The sequence below is a fragment of the Artemia franciscana genome, chromosome 11, assembly GCF_032884065.1.
Source record: "Artemia franciscana chromosome 11, ASM3288406v1, whole genome shotgun sequence".
NCBI lineage: Eukaryota > Metazoa > Arthropoda > Branchiopoda > Anostraca > Artemiidae > Artemia > Artemia franciscana.
The window spans coordinates 42974643-42996025 of record NC_088873.1 but is presented as its reverse complement, the minus strand read 5'-3'; the positions used below and the strand labels follow the sequence as shown (position 1 = coordinate 42996025).

General features: G+C 34.3%; 1 protein-coding gene across 4 annotated transcripts in view; it reads left to right on the top strand.

The window, feature by feature from the left end:
• The window catches only part of LOC136033255 (probable proline--tRNA ligase, mitochondrial), a 50983-nt gene that overhangs the window by 12631 nt on the left and 16969 nt on the right, over positions 1-21383 (top strand). For 2 of the 4 annotated variants that reach the window (XM_065713999.1, XM_065713997.1), the window contains exons 2-5: positions 1078-1255; positions 9592-9665; positions 13979-14240; positions 17479-17660. In XM_065713999.1, the coding sequence (XP_065570071.1) occupies positions 1078-1255; positions 9592-9665; positions 13979-14240; positions 17479-17660 (696 nt within the window). Of the gene's footprint in view, positions 1-1077; positions 1256-9591; positions 9666-13978; positions 14241-17478; positions 17703-21383 lie in introns of all 4 variants that reach the window. The other 2 variants (XM_065713998.1, XM_065713996.1) reach the window with 1 other exon arrangement.

The following is a 21383-nucleotide window of genomic DNA, read 5'->3' as shown; positions in this document are numbered from 1 at the left end:
AAGCCTGTCAGACAAAAATATCTGTAGCCCATTTGTAGGTGTCATAAATTGATACAGTATTGATATAGTCTTAAATATTTGTCTGTATAAAACATGTTTGCTTTTTTAAAATACTATCGTTAGTATTTGTTGTGTGGCTTTTGTCTTTTAATAATCTAGACAGGAATGGGAGCCAAGAGAATTTCAGATCTGCATTGTTAGTAAATTCAAATGTTGTTTCCTTTGTGCTATTTTTTGCACAACTGGAAGATTTTATAGCTATTAGTTAAGCAAGGCCAATTTAAGGAGTATTTTAAGAACAAGTCACATTTGAACTAACAAAAGAGATAGAGCAAAATTTTAAGCGCCCATTTTCTGGCATCACAAATCCAATGCGATCCAATTTTTTTCAAATTTTTCATTTTTGTTAAGGTTTTCTTGGCCCTATCTACGTGTAATTTTATAGTTGATCAGCAAAGACTTATTTGTGGTTTTCCAAATCTTAATTTGGAAAAAAAGGGGTTTGCCCTGTTAGGCCCAACACATTTTTAACAAAAACAATTCTGAAGATTTAATAACCGAGAATGTGCTTTTTAAGGCTGCATCTTTTACATTAAGTTCATGCTTCCCTAGGACTTGTAGCTTTAAATTCCAAACTGATCAATGATAACAGGTTTTTGGCTCATTTTCAGGCCCCCTTGACCCTTTTCCCTCCTCACATATATGTTTGTTTACCTTTCCCCAGAGGAACTCCTTTGTCTTTGAGGAAGAATCAATTTTGGATATCATGAGAAAAAAAAAAATCATTGTATCATGTTTTAATCTATCGAAGTGTAGTTACACATACTCCATGTTCATCGGAGGAGGGGATGCTCAATAAGTTTTAAAGAGTTTCAATGCTCTGAAAAATTTTTATGGGCACAATTAACGACAATATCTAAGTTTTTGTCACTTATAAGCTTTTTGTAACCAAGATTTTCATAGAATTATAGGGTTAATCTTAATGTGGGGTTCCTCTACCCCTCCTACCCTTGTATTAGCTGTTGCATGTGGAAGTTTTCTTTTTCATAGCATGATTTTCATTTTCTTTTTTTTTAGCTGCTCCTAGAAAATGGTCTTGTCTCACCCACTGGAAATGGGCTATACTCTTTTTTACCGATGGGATTTAGAGCTGTAGAGAAAATATGCAAAATCATAGACAATGAGCTGGAAGCCATTGGGGCTCTGAAGCTAGAACTACCAGCTTTGACTTCAATAGATCTATGGAAGAAAACGGGTCAGTGTATGTCTATTTTTTATTTTTCTGCCAAGAAAAAAAAAGAAATACATAAAGACAAGCATGTGAACAGGGGGATGGGAGTAACTCAAGTTTCAAGTGAAAATTGAGAATAACATTAAGTTTAAAGTATGTCCTACATTCTAGTGGAATTGCTGCAACCCTGCTCTTTAGAAGCAGGATATTAAGATGCTCTTTAGAAGCAGGGTCTGCTTTAGAAGCGGAATATTAGAAATTCAAGATTTTAATGTTTAAAGCAGACATGAAGGATAGTTATTCTCTTTCATTCACATGGTGTAGTCTTATAGAAATTCATACAGCTTCTCACATTGCGTTTGTTTTAGAGGATTCCATCTCTAAGAAATAGGGAAAGAAATTTAGATGCTAGCTTGCAGTGCTTATCACATAGAGGATATCAAGTATTCGTTTTAAATTTATATGTTGCTGTCTTCTTCCAATTGAAAAACTTTTTATATATTTAATTCCTGGCTGGTTCTTAAATTCAAATAAAGGGTAATTCAAAATCTGAGGTGTGCTGCAATCTCCTCATCTGGTGCTCCTTATACTAAAGTTTTCTATATTGCTCTCACCTTCATCAAACCTTATGCTTTATTCTCAAGTTCATCTTTTTATCACAATGCCTTGATGTTTGAATGCAATTGATTCCTGTTATTAAATACTAGGTGTGTTTTTTAATTAAGGTCTGTGTTAACATTAGTACATATTAGGAAAGAATTAAAGAATATTAGAATATTACATAAGGAAAGATTATTTAAAAAAAGTAAGTTTATTTTCAGAAAGTGCATGATTTACTCTATTTTTTGACATAGTTACCAAGTTTTTTGAAACACTTAAACACTTATTATGCCTATCAACTAATCTTAAGTATTGCCGCCAACTCCAATAGCCAAGAGTTCACTGCTTTTTTTTACGTCGTCGTCATCTTTTTAACAGTTGTCACTGGGGTGGCAACTAGTTGAACTGGAGACGAAACATGGGTTTTACATATCACATTCACGCCCAAGTCAGAGCAACAAAACATGGAATGGAAACACACACACACACTCTCCTGAAAATTTGAAGGGCGAACATCCTCTCTCTCAGCACAAAATCATGGTGTTGGTGTTTGAGAATAGGCATGGTGTTTTTTTGGTCGACTTCATGCAACAGAGAAACCACTATCAATGCAGAGGCATACTGCCTATTCCTCAGAAAGCTCTGCAGAGCAATAAAAAAAAAAAAAAAAAAAAAAAAAAAAAAGACTTGGCTTGCTGACAAAGGAAATTGTCCTTATTCATGACAATGCAAGACCTCACACTGCTGGTCAGACCCGTAATTTGTTGGACAGTTTTGGCTGGGAAGTTTTAGATCAACCACAAAACAGTCCTGATCTGGCGTCGAGTGAATACCATCCGTTTCTCCACCTCAAGTAACACCTCAGTGGCAAGCGTTGCAGTGATGATGACGACGTAAAAGCGGAAGTGAATTCCTGGTTGGTGGAACAGGCGGCAAGTTTTTATTCAGAGGTTACTTTACAATTAGTTAAGAGGCATGATAACTATGCTGTGAAATAGACTAAAGCATTTACTATTTGAAAAGAATTTTCTTTTTTTTAAATAATCAGTCTTGTGAATAATCAGTAAAATAAATTGAATATATTCAAAAAATATGTAATAAACAACATGTTTAGGCCTATATATATATCATTATCTATGCAAAAGGTGTTTGACAACTCTGGAACTTCTCAGTTATTAACCTAAGAGTCGACATTTTTCATAAAATCGTTAGGTACTTTTTCAGAAAATACCAACTCATTCGCCAAACTATCAACAGCTGGAGCCTTATTATTTGTTAATCCTTTGAATACTGTCGCTAATTCTTCCTCACAAACCAAATCTTTCTTCACATCCAAGGTATCACAAAATTTTTTTATCTTCCTCTATATCTTTTCTTGCAACTCTTTCTTGGTTTAACACATTCTCAAAATGTTCTGCCCATCGCTCTTTAACTCTTCTCTTATCACTAATTGTGACCCTGTTTCTATCTTAAACTGAGGCAAGTGCGGAATTACTGCTCCCTCTCAATTGATTAACCTGCCAGTACAATATTTTACTATTATGCAGTCTAGCTGCATCTTCCAGATCCTCGACAATTTTATTCATGACCTCTACTTCACACCTCCTTAGTTCATATTTTAATGTTTTCTCCACTTTAATTTCAATCCTTTTGTTTTCATATAATCTATCATTCAGATAATTCTTGTACAATTCCCTTCTCCTCTATATTAAACATAAGGCCTTTTCACTAGTTTTCCTAGCTGCAGTCCTAAGTTTCTTCATATCATCAATCAGTCTAATTCACCATCAGTCTAGTATTCAACGGTTCTACGAAAATTTTTTCTCAAATTCTCATCCTGGAGTCTAACAACATTATAACTTTCCGGGTCGTATTTACCCTTCAAAAATTTCAGCTTTAAGTTAACCCTAGACACTACTAGATGGTGATCTTTATTTGTAACATCAATAACAGCATTCCTATATACCCTAGTATTTCGCATTGATCCTGCCAGTCTTCGGTTTACTATAACATAGTCAATAAGGTTTGCTGTCTTGCCATCACGTGAATACCATGTGAACTTATGGGCCAATATATAACCAAACACCGTATTGGTTATGACTAGCTTGTTATACGTAAGAAATTGCAAAAGTCTGTAGCCATTACTGTTTTCATTTCCTACACCAAATTTACCTGCGCTAGGATGCCATCTATCCCTATTTCTACCTACCTGGGCGGTAAAATCTCTTAGTAAAAACACCTTATTTTACTTGGGACCCTGTCTATTTGCTCCTGTGACTGTAAGTACAATTCATCTGAGTCACTAGTGTCTTCGTCAGTCGGTTCTACAGGGGTATATACTTCTATAACTGATACCTTGAACTTCTTAGTCATAAAATGATCAATTAGTATTCTATTATTAATACCTTCCCAGCCTAAACAAGACTTAGCAGCTTCCTTATTCATCATAAGCCCTACTCCCTACCTATATACCCTATCCTCCCTGCCTGACTAAACAAATTCTATATCACCTAATTTTATTCCTTTTACCTGTGGGATATGAGTTTCTGAGGCTCCTAATAAATCCAGTTCTGATGTTCTGAATTCCTCAGTCAAAATGTCGATACGATAGTAATTTTTTAACGTCGTACAAGTTCCAATTTTCATGTTCTTTAAATCATTGAAGTTTTTTTGCCTCAGCAAAAGTAATGATACCAGTACAGGATGGGGATCAACATATCTTCTCAAGTCTACACCGAAGCATTTAAGCCGGCTTAGAACCGGACAGCAAGAAGTCCCTGGGACCTCCAAGTATGAATGGAGGCTTTGTGCATTCCTGGGCCTGCCTTGGTCACAACATAGTTTTCAGCACTTGGTGATGCTTTTCTATCAACAAGAGTCGAAATCCTTTACTGACAATCTCGAGCCTACTACCTCTGACTCATTATATATTCATTCCTACAAATATTATACTACTACGGGGAGGCAACCCATAGTAGATAAATTAGCTAGGAAGAGGTTTTTCAGCCCCAAAACGCCCATCAAAACAGACCAAGCCCAGAATAATTATCCATTAATGAGAATCCCGTGTGAATGCTGTGACGTTTACTAGGCTATAATTTCCTCGAGGGGCGCCACTCCTCAAGTGGGATATATATATATATATATATATATATATATATATATATATATATATATATATATATATATATATATATATATATATATATATATATATATATATATATAGAATGAATTTACAAAACTAGTATATATAGAAAATAAACACGAATCCTTAAACTGTATTCTCGATAAACAAAAATACGAAATTTCGTATTTTTGTATTTAAGAGCTTGAAATCTCTCCTCTATGGTTCTCGGGCAGGTTACATTATATATTGTTAATTTTACCAGGATTGTAACCCTTTGTGTGTCTATTCCGCTCCTCTCCCTCTTCGAAAATTATGCATATTGGGACTGTACCTCCTTGAAATCGAAATTTTGATATTTTCTAATAATTGCACGTATTCTCCTTATGTTTTGTTTATCTTCAGCATTCTTCGAATCCGTGGGCCCCCTCCTCTCTAATAAAAGTCATGCGTGAGTTCCTGATTGGAGCTATATAATTATTAAATATTTTCAAGACAATATCAATATTTATTTGAAATACATCAGAAAAAAAAACAATTCAATGGAAAAAACCATGCTGCAATAATGAACTGAGTAAAACGAGATTTTTAACAACTAGAAAAGAAAAGAAATTACTTTAAGAAATATAGTTCCAGCTCACTGTATAACTAACTAACTATCTATCGAACGCAGGTATAGATCTCCTGATTCTCTGCCTATGGCCGGGAGTGCAATGCGTGTTTGAGAACATTCACCCTGATAAATAAAAATGTGTTACCCTTTTAACTGCCAAACCCCAGCTAAGAGCTAGACATTTTGTACCCTCTTTTAACTGAAACTATATAAAAATTCTAAATCGTTGGTATACTAAAAGGGGGTTATGACTATAACTCCCCTTCTTCTCACTGCCAGCTTTTTAGTTGACATGCAGTTTGATTTTTTGGTTTTGTTTTGTTTTACCGAGGCTTGAAACTTATGGAGTAAGTACTTCAAACCAATAAAAAATGGGAATTAGGATTTTCAGAAGCATACAGCCAGAATTGTCCAATAATTTTGTATGATTCTAGGCAAGAATTAGAACCATGCCCTAGTATGCCCCATTTTATAGGCGCATAGCTACAGTCAAGAAGACTTTCCCAACGAAATTATATACTGTTGGCATTTGTGGTCTAGCCACTGAAATAAAGTATCAATTCCTATTAGTGTCTAGACCTTGACGGCTTGGGGTCCTAAATTCCTTGAACAAACACTCCTTGACTGGAGACCCATATCAACCAAAATCCAAAAGAATCTCATAATTTAACTCCTGTTAATTCCAAACTGCCACAGAAGCTGTTAATTTCATGTGATTAATCTGAGGCAGCTTATCTAATATTTGGGGTAATTAATTCCTAAATTTTGGGTATATGCTGCGGGTTACCGCCCAGTGGCTTGGCAGCCTGTTGCCTCGCATTCCGGCCGAGATATGTTTCTTGGTTACCTCTATGTTTTCCAAGGATTGGGTCTTCCTATGATTGTGGGTATTAAAGTAGATGTTTTGGGCCTGGAACCAAGAAAACTACAGTAAATTTGTATTTACTACCCTAGAAACTAGCATATGGCTCCCCTGATCTCTCCATTGGAAAAAAAAGAGACGTGATTTATAAAATGAAAGTTCAGCTGCATCCAAGGCAGTTTTTGGGAAGGGGTTTTACAAAAAAAGCCTTTACAAAACGCAGCAAAATTTGTTTATTTCTATTTTTGTTACTTTTTTTACGAGCCTGACCAAAGTTTTAGGGTGAGGGGGGGGGTTCAAACCAGATAACCCTCTCCTTCCGTGGCTACGGCCATGGCTGCATCGTTTGCAGTAGCAGTTCAATTACCTTTAGTATATAGAGTATTATAGTGTTTTTAACGTTATTTCACAGCACCATAGGCCGCGTGATTTGCGACGTTGGACTATTCATATTACAGTATTTGCGTTCTCATCTAAATACCATTCTCCAGTTTTATCAGCTTTGGAATTTTTTTTCTTTTCTGTTGTTGTTGATATTTGAGTAAATTAAAAGCATATTCGTCATAAACTATGTCAATTTAAGCTATATACAAATGGCACTGTATCCTAGAGAGAGACCCTTCATTCTGTTAAAGAGTGAAACTTTGAGTGGATTGGGGTAAAGGAGAAAGGTGTGCAACTGTGTGAGCTGAGGGAGGGTTACATTTATGATTTCATGCCCGAATATTGTCTTAGATGGACAATTCTCTACCATCTTAAATTTCTGTAAGTGATCAACGATCAATAACGTCACAACGTCACACCCAAAGGGCCTAAGTTATAGAAGAAATAAGATTTATGTTTTGCAGTATTAATGCGGCAGTTAAGCCATTATTTCTGGCAGTGTTTTATTATTCTTATTTTTTTTTTTGGATTTGAAGAATTTTTTTTTCATTTTTGTCACACAGAGTGATTTTTAGCTATTATCAATTATAATATTAATAATATATAATAATAATACTAATAATTATAATATTATTGATAATATATAATATTATTAATATTATGCTACAATCAAAAACAATGGTGAGGGGTTAGATGTCTTTGCTAATTACATAATGTTGATTTCTAATAACTATTAGAGGGTTAAGAAAAATTTGTTTCTGGAACCAAATTATTCTTACCATCAGACGCATTGAAATAAAGTGGTAATTTTTATGATTTTGGACCAACTCACACAGCATTACCTAGTATACCGGAATATAGCATTACCTCCTTGCATTAACGATTCCACAAATGATTGTTATAGTGGGAGATTTTGTATTAATGGTGATGGAGGTGAGGTGCAGACGGTTGCAAGTACAAGTACAAAGTGTTTGGTTTTGTGCTTGATGCTTTTCTAGTTAGATGGATGTAATCACGACTTTTGTATATGGCCTCGGATCCTCCAATACAATTTTTTTTTTAAACATGATATAAATAATGATGAAGGCCACATTGCCTTTCCATCGTACAAAACAAGAGAAGATAACATGAAGTGTGTGAAGATAGGTTTCATCAGTGATATTCAATATAAAACGAATAAAGGAAAACTAAAAAGAATCGATTCGATTCAACTAATTTTTAAACTAAAATCATAAAATATTCTTTTTTTTAAAGAGTCTAGGCTTCATTAGTTTATTAAAACCCAGGCATCTAGAACAAAATGCATAATAAGCAACTGCAAGCATATACAAGCATTAGAAGCATAAGCTCAAAAGCAATATAAGTATAGAAGTAATATAAACATAGAAGCAATCATTCGTGATGTTACATCCTCCTTCTTCTATAATAGAAGATTAACATCACTTACATCATGTAGAGGATGAACTGTTGGTACTGTTACTAACGTCCAAAAGAGAAGGCGCTAAGCTTGCTTCTCTTTGATCTCTACAACATAGACAAGAATACTAAAGGGATAGGCACACGGTGCAGCTAGTACATAGACCTGGAAGAAGGCGCTTGGCTTCCTCCTCATCAGGCAATATATACACTAAAGACTTACTTCCACTTCTCTTCTTTTAAGAGTTGGGTAAGGTCACAAGTTTAGTTTGATTCGTGGTTTAATTATGCCTTGCGTATCTGCTTAGAGTCAGATATTCCTCCGCTGGTGCGCTATTTTTGATTGAGCTTGGTCTGCTGGTGGTATGGGGCAGGGTTGTTCTGTTGGGTGACGTGATGTCGGATGATGCTGAAGGTGTTGTCTCATCTGCACGAGCTAAATAAGATGTTGGATTGCTAACCGGTGGAGTGACAGTATCCCACCCACTGCACTGTCTGCTTTGTACAGGTGGTGATGGCATTTGGTATGTTCTTCCGATTCCTCTGAAGGATGATTCCAGCTTCGTTTGCGATGTGGAACGATCTTGTTTGTTCAAAGCGTTTCCATTCATGACTGAGAGAAGCTAAATCCCAATCAATCCTTGGTGGCTTCGACTCCCACTTCTGACACCATGTAGTGTTCTACCAGATCATTAGTTTATTAAAACCCAGGCATTTAGAACAAACAAGCACAGAAGCAATATGAGATTAGAAGCAATCATTCATGATAATGCACAATTTACATAGGTTTAGCCAAGATTGATAAAACAAGAGCATTATTCATTCAAGCTACCCGATTTGAATACAGATTGGAGAAATTCTGTATTGTAATATTTGCCCTTCCTACTGCTAACCTTGTATTTCCTTTTGGACCGGGGGTATGGCAGAAATGTCCGCACAGATTGTACCACTGTGTTCACATGTCTCTACAAACTTCCTCGTTATTTTCTCTTTACATGACGTATTTTTAAAAGTTGCAATTTCGATTGGGTGTCAGAAGGAAATAGTTGGAAGTAAAGGTAATGGTAAGCAAAGATAGTGTATTCGAGACTGTTCTTAAGCAATGTGTCATGATTTTTTCCCCTGGCACATGCCATTTTAAAAGCTTTGATGTTTGACAACTTAAGCTTTTAAATTGACGGCGGAGAAGAAAAGCAGAAGCATTGCTCCTGCAACTTCTCTTGTCAGTGCAGCCGGCCAAAAGTTGATGCGACACTTCACATTGCCTAGACAACGTAAATCCAGGTGTAATTTGAATGTCTTTTGCAGCTCATTTGAGGGCCATAACTATTAGCCCTACAGTTTAAATAATTTTTCAGGACGATATGATGCAAACAACAATGAACTTTTTGTACTGAAAGACCGAAAGGAGAGGAAGTACGTTTTGGGACCGGTTAGTTTAGTTTTTATTTGTCTTCTTCTATTTTTTTTTACAGAGCTATATTACTTTTTTGTTGGCATTGTCAGCACACAAACAAGCTGTAAGTTCAGCCTTTATCGAGTGCTGTCAAATGTCAATAGGTATCGAATTAGGGAATGGACAATAAAATTGTTAAATTTGATAATGTTAAAAAAAAAAAAAATTGTGAAAAGGTGGACTCGAGCTGTCATTCCCGGGGGCATATTTATTGAAACTTACAACTAATTTGAACAGAATGGCTACCTCAAATATATATTATAATAAAAACTATATATTATTTTAGAAATATAATGTAAGTTAATATAATAATATTAAAATAAAACTCACTGAGGGCTCACTTGAGGGCCATAACTATTAGCCATACAGTTTAAACAATTTTTCAGGACGATTTGATGCAAAAAACAATAACTTTTTGTACTAAAAGACCGAAAGGAGAGGAAGTACGTTTTGTGACGGGTTAGTTTAATTTTTATGTGTCTTCTTCTGTTTTTTTTTTACAGAGCTATATTACTTTTTTGTTAGCATTGTTAAAACTGTTAAAATTGTTAAATTTGATAATGTTAAAAAAAAAATTTGTGAAAAAGATGTACCCGAGCTTTTGATATTGACTTTATAGTTATATGGTAACATGGTATGCATGACTCAATAGATGCAGAGGCGTATATAACTATTTGTGAATAACTTATTATCTTGCAAAACTTTCGAATAATTAATTTTTTTAATGGCTTCCAAAGTTTTGTTTTATTTGTCAGCACACAAAAAAGCTGCAAGTTCAGCCTTTATCGAGTGTTGTCAAATGTCAATATGTATCGAGTCAGTATAATCCATTTCCAGCTCGTAAATAACATCATGGCGCAGGAAAGATGTCTTTGGGGATATTAGGCATGTTAATCCTCCACAATTACGCAATTGGTCGATTATGCTTTAAAACTAAATGTTGCTTTAAAATAAATCAAAAGGCATTATGTTAAATGGTTGCCAATAAGACACCTCAGCAATATATCGAGTACGACTGGGGGTATTAAGTTGAAACTTTTGGGGATGCTACTAATACTACTTCTGCTCTTACAATTTAAATAAATAAATAAAAAGTAGGACTGATAGTCCCTATGCCTTCTCAAGACCAGAGCACTATTTGCGCTTTACTGAAAACAAAATACGTTTGAAACATTTTCACCTTTTTTACTTTCATAAATCAAAAATTATCGACACTTTAACAAAGAAATGTCAGTATATATCAATTTAACTGACAATGCATGGTCATTTGCTTTTTTTTTTTCAGTTGATCGCAAATAGTGTTCTGGTCTTGAGAAAGCATAGGTGTTATCAGCCCTACTCATTTTAATTTTTACTCGTTTTGAGTTTGACTCGGCTATTTGTTGTGATTTCTGTTCGTTTTGAGTTTCATTTATTTATTGATAGTGATTTGTAATAGTTGTACGCTTGGAAGATTATTTGACTTTATTTATGCTCATTCTAGGCTTAATGGAGCTCTTTACTTGTCTTTGAGAAACTTGTCCTGTGGAAAAAGTTTTTTAAATTAATCACATAACAAAGCCTTAATTTGGCTAGTAAAATCATTCTAATTTCAATTAAAAGCGCAGCAATGTCTGTAGTACAATCAGCGACTAATTAATTACTGTATTTGACTAACTGTATGATCAATCTGCAGGCTCGATATCTTTGTACAATTCTCGCTGCACTAGCGAAAAATTCTAATTTCATTCTAATATCTAATTTCAATTAAAAGCGCAACAATGTCTGTAGGACAGTCAGTGACTAATTAATTACTGTATTTGACTAACTGTATGATCAAACTGCAGACTCGATATCTTTGTACAATTCTCGCTGCGCTAGCAAAAAAATCTAATTTCATTCTAATATCTAATTTCAATTAAAAGCGCAACAGCGTCTGTAGTACAGTCAGTGACTAATTAATTACTGTATTTGACTAACTGTATGATCAAACTGCAGGCTCGATATCTTTGTATAATTCTCGATGCGCTAGCAAAAAATCTAATTTCATTCTAATATCTAACTTCAATTAAAAGCGCAACAATGTCTGTAGGATAGTCAGTGACTAATTAATTACTGTATTTGACTAACTGTATGATCGAACTGCAGGCTCGATATCTTCGTACAATTCTCGCTGCACTAGCAAAAAAAAATCTTATTTCATTCTAATATCTAATTTCAATTAAAAGCGCAACAACTTCTGTAGGACAGTCAGTGACTAATTAATTACTGTATTTGACTAACTGTATGATCAAACTGCAGGCTCGATATCTTCGTACAATTCTCGCGGTACTAGCAAAAAAAAACTAATTTCATTCTAATATCTAATTTCAATTAAAAGCGCAACAATGTCTGTAGGACAGTCAGTGACTAATTAATTACTGTATTTGACTAACTGTATGATCAAACTGCAGGCTCGATATCTTCGTACAGTTCTCGCTGCACTAGCAAAATAAATCTAATTTCATTCTAATATCTAATTTCAATTAAAAGCGCAACAACTTCTGTAGGACAGTCAGTGACTAATTAATTACTGTATTTGACTAACTGTATGATCAAACTGCAGGCTCGATATCTTCGTACAATTCTCGCGGTACTAGCAAAAAAAAAAAACTAATTTCATTCTAATATCTAATTTCAATTAAAAGCGCAACAATGTCTGTAGGACAGTCAGTGACTAATTAATTACTGTATTTGACTAACTGTATGATCAAACTGCAGGCTCGATATCTTCGTACAGTTCTCGCTGCACTAGCAAAATAAATCTAATTTCATTCTAATATCTAATTTCAATTAAAAGCGCAACAACTTCTGTAGGACAGTCAGTGACTAATTAATTACTGTATTTGACTAACTGTATGATCAAACTGCAGGCTCGATATCTTCGTACAATTCTCGCGGTACTAGCAAAAAAAAAACTAATTTCATTCTAATATCTAATTTCAATTAAAAGCGCAACAATGTCTGTAGGACAGTCAGTGACTAATTAATTACTGTATTTGACTAACTGTATGATCAAACTGCAGGCTCGATATCTTCGTACAGTTCTCGCTGCACTAGCAAAATAAATCTAATTTCATTCTAATATCTAATTTCAATTAAAAGTGCAACAACGTCTGTAGGACAGTCAGTGACTAATTAATTACTGTATTTGACTAACTGTATGATCAAACTGCAGGCTCGATATCTTCGTACAATTCTCGCTGCACTAGCAAAAAAATCTAATTTCATTCTAATATCTAATTTCAATTAAAAGCGCAACAACGTCTGTAGGACAGTCAGTGGCTAACTAATTACTGTATTTGACTAACTGTATGATCAAACTGCAGGCTTGATATCTTTGTACAATTCTCGCTGCGCTAGCAAAAAAATCTGATTTCATTCTAATATCTAATTTCAATTAAAAGCGTAACAACGTCTGTAGGACAGTCAGTGACTAATTAATTACTGTATTTGACTAACTATATGATCGAACTGTAGGCTGGATATCTTTGTACAAGTCTCGCTGCACTAGCAAAAAAAAAGTTCAAAGGTACCCCATGATTTCCATGAAAATCGTTATAATTTTCGCCCAATTTATGCTACTTGACACACTTCAGAAAACTACTTTCTAGGCTTGTGTTTTCCTGAGTATGTTATCTGATAATAATTTTAACAGGATAAATAAAAGAAGAATATACTTTAAAGTTTAAAGAACAAAGCCAGTGTCAGATTTTAGCCTATATCAAGTTTTCCAGAAGTTATAAAAAAATAGATTTTTGTCAGAAAAATGTGTTTTCGTTTACATAAATAATCGTAAAAATACCTTTACCTAAATAATTTCTACCGGGGGGACTGGGGGGGGGGTGTACATTAAACATAATGTAATTTTTAGTAATTCTTTTCAGAATGCTATTTTCCCGGTTCCCTGGCTTATAATCTCTATGAAAGTTTTGGTATGTTATTTTTTCTACTCTCCTACGGTTTTAATATGTTATGCATGTTTATGTATATGTATGTTCCTAAGGCTTAAAGTTTTAACGAAAGACAATAGTTCTACTATTATTCCATAGCTGAGATTTAGTTCTATCCATTTACCAAGTTAAATGTTTAAGATTTGGTGTAGAGGGGTTTTTAGATTTGAAGTATGTTGAAAATCGGTGGGACAGATCTCAAAGTAATGATGCAACAATACAAGTATTTGGTTCTTTTTGTGCAAGTTATGATTGGATGCTTGTTGGAAAATTCCTAGTCTCAGAGGTAACATGTATCTTAACATTGGCTTTTTATAGACACACGAAGAAACAATAACTAATTTAGTGGCGTCATCTGCACCGCACCCAGTTAGGAGCTTGCCAATAATGTTATATCAAATAACAGCCAAATATAGAGACGAGCCACGACCTAGATATGGGTTGATAAGGGGAAGAGAGTTCATAATGAAGGATTTGTACACGTTTGACAAAAGTATAGAAGATGCTAAAGTCACCTACGAGAAAGTCTCTGAAGGATATGATAAGATCTTTCGTCGATTAGGACTTCAGTTTTTAAAAGGTATTTTTGTTTTTTAATCAAAATGCAAGCTTACCGTACTGTTGTACTCACCACATAAAACGTAACTCAAGTTTGTGATTAAGGCTGAAAAGAATTGAAAGAAGGAAAAGAAATGAAAAGAACGAGACTGAAAAGAATTAGCGTCTATTCAAGTATAACTACTTTTTACTAAGGAAATAGGGGTCTTATCCTGAGCAGTTTAATGGCGCTGCCTAGATAAAGAGCAAAGTTGGTAAAGTTGTTTTTTTTTCAAGGCACTTCGTATGAAAGGAGTTGTTGTTGAAACTTTGGAAGCGGCTAATTTGACTGGGATGACCAGCCCCCTCACAAGTGTCTTTTTTTCCCAAAGATATCCGATTAAAATTTTGAGAAAGCCATTTTGTTCAGTGGAGTTGAAAGGTCCAATAACAATATCTTTGGGGATGACAACCCCGCTACAGTCCTTGGGGCTAGGATCGTTAAGTAATACAGTTCGCCTATTGTTTACATGTATTATTTATTATCAGGAAAGGGGGATATGTTTAACCTTTCGGGTAAAAAAAAGGTCAAGGGCCTTCAGGCAAAGCTCTCAGGAAATGTTGAGGGGAGTGTTGAACTAAATCTAAACAAACTGTGTGCATGCGGGGTGTCGAAAATGTGTATCCCAGACGTAACTTAGAGTGTTAAGTTGGAACTTTCAGGGAATGATGTGGGAGAATGATCAACTGACCAAAAGACAATATGTGTACGCTACTACTACTACTTCTGCCCCTATAACTACTATTTCTACTCCAACTGCTGCAAAGGTTGAGGATAATAAGGTAAATTTCAGGAAATGTAGAGGGAAAAATGTTGAACTAAATCATAACACAGTATCTGCATACTGGTTGTCAAAACGGGACATCATCAATATCTTAGGAACGGCTTAGCATATAAAGTTGAAACTTCCAGAACATGACGAGGGGGTCGTTCAGCTGACCTAAAAACAATATGTGCATTCTACTACTGTTGCTATTATTACTAATACAGCTACTACTACTACTACTACTACTACTCTTACGACATGTATTATGACTCCTATTTCTGCTAAGGCAAAAGGTAGGGAGATGAAAATTGAGGGAAAAGTTGAAATAAATCAAAACATACAATGCACCAGCAGTTTTTCAAAAGAACGTAACAGCACTGTCCCTAGAGCTGTTTACGATATTAAGTTGAAACTTTCAGCGTGTGTTGAGGGGGATGTTAAAAACAGCCGCTATGTTCATACTCCTACCAATCTTACTACAACTATTGTTCCTACTATAAATAAGAATATTAAAGAGAAGCTTCCAGAGAATATTCAGGGGGCATGGAAATACATAAAAACACACTCTGATCATACAGGTTGTCAAAAGGGTGTACCAGCAATATTTCAGGAACGGCTTAGAGCATGAAGCTGAAATTTCTAGGGTATGTTGAGGTGGATTTTGAACTAACCAGAAGTAACTATGTGCACATTACTGCTACTGCTACTACAATTACCGCTACTGGTTAGGCTAACGGTATTAAGGTGAGACTTTCACGGAATGCTTAAGGGGAGTTTCAACTAAATCAAAACACACTCCCTGCATGTAGGCTGTCAAAAGGGCATATCAGCAATGTCCCAGAAATAGGCTAGGGTATTCAGTTGAAACTTTCTGGGCATATTAAGGGGGATATTGAACTAACCAAAAGGCGCTTTGTGCATACTACTATTGCTGCTCCTAGAACTGGCACTACTCCTGCCACAACTTCTATTACTACGACTACTGCTAGTTGTACTTCTGAAGCTGAGGGTATTACGGTGAAACTGTAAAGGAATGCTGAGGAGGGTGTTGGACTAAATAGAAAAACACCATGTCGATTTAGGTTATTGAGTTCAGAATTTTATTCGCCAATAAATGCGAAATGGAAATACAATACTCTTATTCCCCCTCGAAAGGCTCCATGGCCAGGGATACAAGGGGGATACAAAAAATACAATATAAGCAACAACCAAAAGAAGAACAATAGCCACATAATATATGAGATGAAAAAGAGAACATACCTGAGGCCTGGGAGTCAAAGCGCAGAGAGGACAACCATGCACCATGAACCTACACTCAGGGGACATCAACTCCTCAGAGGAGAAAAAAGGAAAAAAAATGATGTTATGTTTGATTCTTTAATAAATGATCCTTAAGAACCCTTTTAGAAGTCCCAAACGAGTGACATCTCTGTACTGAAGAAGGTAGTGATTTCCAGACTTGTTGACAAGATATAAGGGGATTGAAATCTGATCGAATAGTAGGGGCAGGTGAAATACATATATTATATGAAGCACGGAGGCTATATGGAGCTGAATAAGAAATGATTCAGCTCCATATAGAGCTCAATCAAAAAACACAGGAGTTTTTTGAAGAGATTTTGGAAGATTGCCGTGAAGCTGATGAAAGAAGAAATAATGTAAACAGACTGTAGACTTAAGAGCGGTGTTGGTGAGGAATGGTTGGTGTCCATAAACAGACGTCGTGCTTTATTATGCATGACAGAAAGTGACCGCAGTGTAGACGGAAAAGTAGACACCCATACAATGGGGCAATAAGAAACATATGACTGGACAAGGCAGAAAAAAAGAAGCTTCAGAATAAATCCTTGAAATGATTGAAAAGGTGTAACAGCTATATCCCAAGAACAGCTTGAAGTATAACTTTCAAGTATGGTTTGTAGGTTTAAACTTTCAGTGTGGTTTGACGGGAATGTTGAACTAGTCGAAAGGTACTATATGTGTGCTACTATTGCTACTGTTAGTGCTACTACTATGGCAAAGGGTGTTGTTTGGAAACGTTGAGTGAGATATTGAATTACATTAAACACGCTATGTGTATGTATTAAACAAAATATTGATACAAGTCTAAATTTTAAATAAATGGGTGCGGAAGGGAGCCAGTTGCCCTCCAGTCTCTTTTGTCACTTAAAAAGAGCACTAGAACTTTGAAACTCCGTTAAGTGTGCCCTCTCCTAATCTTCTAGAACCATTATTTCAATACGATCACCCCTGGAAAAAAAATACAAATAAACACGCATTCGTTATCTATATATATATATATATATATATATATATATATATATATATATATATATATGTATCCGAAAAAGGAAATTATTTCACAAGAGTTAAACTGTTTGTCGATGTTGCTAAATCTTTAACTTTCTTGTCTTTTGTTTTTCATTTTATATAAAGTCTTTATTTTTCTTCTAGTCGAAGGCCCTACTGGTAACATGGGTGGCACCGTATCTCATGAATACCATTATCCATCACCCATTGGAGATGATAGGCTATTACTTTGTAGAGCATGCAATACAGGCGTAAATGTTGAGTTGGATCGCCCTAGTCAATGTAGTTCATGTAATGGAAGACTCACAGAAACTCATGGTATCGAGGTTGGTTTAATATGTTACAGGAATGGACTCCATCGCCCTTGGGTAATTTGCCCTTGGGTAATCTATAGGAAAGGGTTCAGAAAGTTTTCCTCTGGGAGGGGTATGATGCCTCAACAAGTGTGTTTTGTGTTTAATTTTTTCCTGCGATGCGGTCCTAAGTATCAATTTCAGGGAGAAACGTGGACATCGTCTTACTACAGACTTGATTGTAAGTTAATCGTCTCCAATTGTCCGTACTCTGGGCTTGATTAAGTCAAAAGTTCAAACACAGTTTAAGAACAACACACAGTTTAAAAAAGATTTAAACACAGATTAAATTAACAGAAGTTAACTTGGTTTAGTTAAAAACGTAGACCGTGTCGATACCGAAAGAAAAGACGGCATCGGCCAAATGTTTAACTGATAAGTTCTATATTATGTACAAACGTTACATATATATATATATATATATATATATATATATATATATATATATATATATATATATATATATATATATATATATATATATATATATATATATATATATATATATATATATATATATATATATATATATATATATATATATATATATATAATTATAATAATATAATGTATAATATTATATAATATAATTATATAATTATAATATATAATATATATATATATATATACATATATATATATATATATATATATATATATATTTATTTATATTTATATTTATATTATCGTGAATGTCCAAAATCTGGTGATATTCAACAAAAACATAGTCGCTTGGTGTATGTCTGAAGTATTTGTTAAATATCCTTATTTATGGGTTTCGCCGGAGAATGTCGACATCCGCCTCGCATTAATAGTGAATGTTGAGCATTTATGAGATTTGCGTTTTCTGCTCCATAATTCAGTTGCGACACATTTTTTGCCGTTGCTTCTTGAAGGAAAGACTAAGAACATAAAGCATAGAGTACATTTTCAATGAGAAAAGAAAATAATAGTAACAAAAAACTTCGCATTGTGCAAATTTCAAATATGACTTGATTACTGAAAGAACCTGAAATCTACTAAATTATGTGATTCAAATCTTATTTATTGCGACAACTTAAACTATTATGACACTTGGAATTACACAAAAAGTCCTTGTTTTACAACTGGTTTTGTTTATGGAACACTTCTGATGGCAATAAAAGCGTATATAACCTTGCCCACCGCTTCTCGAATTAGCTGTAGCTGCTTCTCTCTGCGAATTTTCTTGAAGATTAATCTCATCCATAGAAAGTAACATTTCTTTACAAATTACAAACTGATTACGTGTGCAAAGTGCTTGAATACGTAACGTAACACGTGCGCGTTAAAGCACACGTGTTACGTGTGCTTTAAGGCACCATTTCCATTGAACTGGATACACTTGCTCGGATTCACTTTATCCTACTTGCAGCAGATATTTCGTACAGCATGCTGATGCCAGAGAACATCATTCCAGAACATGATGCCAGAGAAATGCCACACAAGTAGCGCTGGCGTTACGTGAAATAAAAGGCGTGAAAAGGCGTTACTAATAACAATAATGATCCTCAACACATTCATGTCAATCCTTTTCTTGGAGCTGGTTTAAAAGAAATATTTAGAAAAAGGAAAATGGCGAGAAGTTAGCATGGTATTCAAAAATAGAGGCACCATGATTTTATAGAAGTCGGAGTTTTCTATTCCAACAACAACTGTTAAAACATTAAAGATAATTAGAGATAAGGAGCGAGTTTAAAGAATTGAAGTTTTTCCTCTCTTTTGGACATTTACAAGATTGGGTTTTAAGGATTGGGCTTTTTTCTTCTCTTTAAGACATTCACCAGAGCATAATTGTGATTGTAGACATTCACCGGTGAGGATCTGAATGTACAAGAATATAATAAAATATTTGGTTTTTCATTGACGTATTGAAAGTAACTACTAAAGACTAGTATCGTTGCAATATTTTTCACTAGGAAAGTTGAAGGATATAGCAAGCTAGACAAGATTCTTGGCTGATATTTATTAACACACACACACACACACACACACACACATATATATATATATATATATATATATATATATATATATATATATATATATATATATATATATATATATATATATATATATATATATATATATATATATATATATATATATAGATATATAGATATATATATATATATAGATATATATATATATATATATATATATATATATATATATATATATATATATATATATATAGATATATATATAGATATATATATATATATATAGATATATATATATATATATATATATATATATATATATATATATATATATATATATATATATATATATATATATATATATATATATATATATATATATATATATATATATATATGTTGGTTTTAGATATCAAAATCAGAAATGGTTCCCGGATTTTAAAATAAAGCTTGACATGATATATGATATGTTTTTGCCTAAATTCTATGCTTTATATTTTATATGCTTGGTTTTTTTTTTGTGTGTGTTATAACCACAGATTTGTTCGTTTTTTCATCCTTCAATTGCAGATGGGAGCTGCCATTAATGTGCTGTAACCATGAACTTGCTTTTAAGATGAATGAATTAAATATTTTATAGTTTAATATTTCTATCTTATCAGTGGTTTTAAGTTTGATGTACCTAATAAGAGTTCCTATCATAGTTGTAAGTGGAGCTAGGGGGCATTGCACTCTCCTCCAGACAGCTTTCTGAAATGTTCACAGCCAATCAATTTCAAAGCCAAGTCATGTTTTCCTGTAAAATACCCAGAGTCGCTTACGCAATACCTTGAAAATGAAAATACAATCCTACTTTTCCAGATGTGGGTGAACTTTTAAACGTAATAAAATCTATACTGATTCTAGAGAAATTATTACCTGTATGTCTAATATCTAAACCTAATACGCTTTTTGTAGCCAGGCGAAACTCTATAGTTACATACCTATCTATTATATGGTTGAACTTACCGTTTGGGTTCTGGCATCACTGGTTTGACTCTTTGGCATCACCGCCTGGGTCTAATAGGGAAATAATTAACTCAACGTCTAATATCTAAACCTTGCAAGTTTTTTTCAGCCAGGCGAAATCCTATAGTTGCATATCTGTCTATTATATGGTTGAATTTGAACTCTAGAATTACCGTTTGGGTTCTGGCATCACTGGTTTGACTCTTTGGCCTCACCGCCTGAGTCTAATAGGGAAATAATTAACTATACGTCTAATGTCTAAACCTTGTAAGTTATTTTTAGCCAGGTGAAATCCTATAGTTGCATATCTGTCTGTTATTTGGTTGAATTTGCAACTCGGGAATTACCGTTTGGGTTCTGGCATCACTGGTTTTGACTCTTTGGCATCACAGCCTGAGTCTAATAGGGAAAAAATTAGCTGACTATTTGGCATCACTGTCTGAGTCTAATAGGGGAATAATTAACTGTACGTCTAATATCTCCGCCTAATAAGTTATTGTAGCCAGGCGAAACCCTATAGTTACATATCTGTCTATTATATGGTTGAATTTGCAACTTTGGAATTCTGTTTGGGTGCTGGCATCACTGGTATGACTCTTTGTCATCACTGTATGAGTCTAATAGGGAAATAATTAACTGTACGTCTAATATATTCGCTTAATAAGTTTTTTTTAGCCAGGCGAAACTCTATAGTTGCATATCTGTCTGTTATATGGTTGAATTTGCA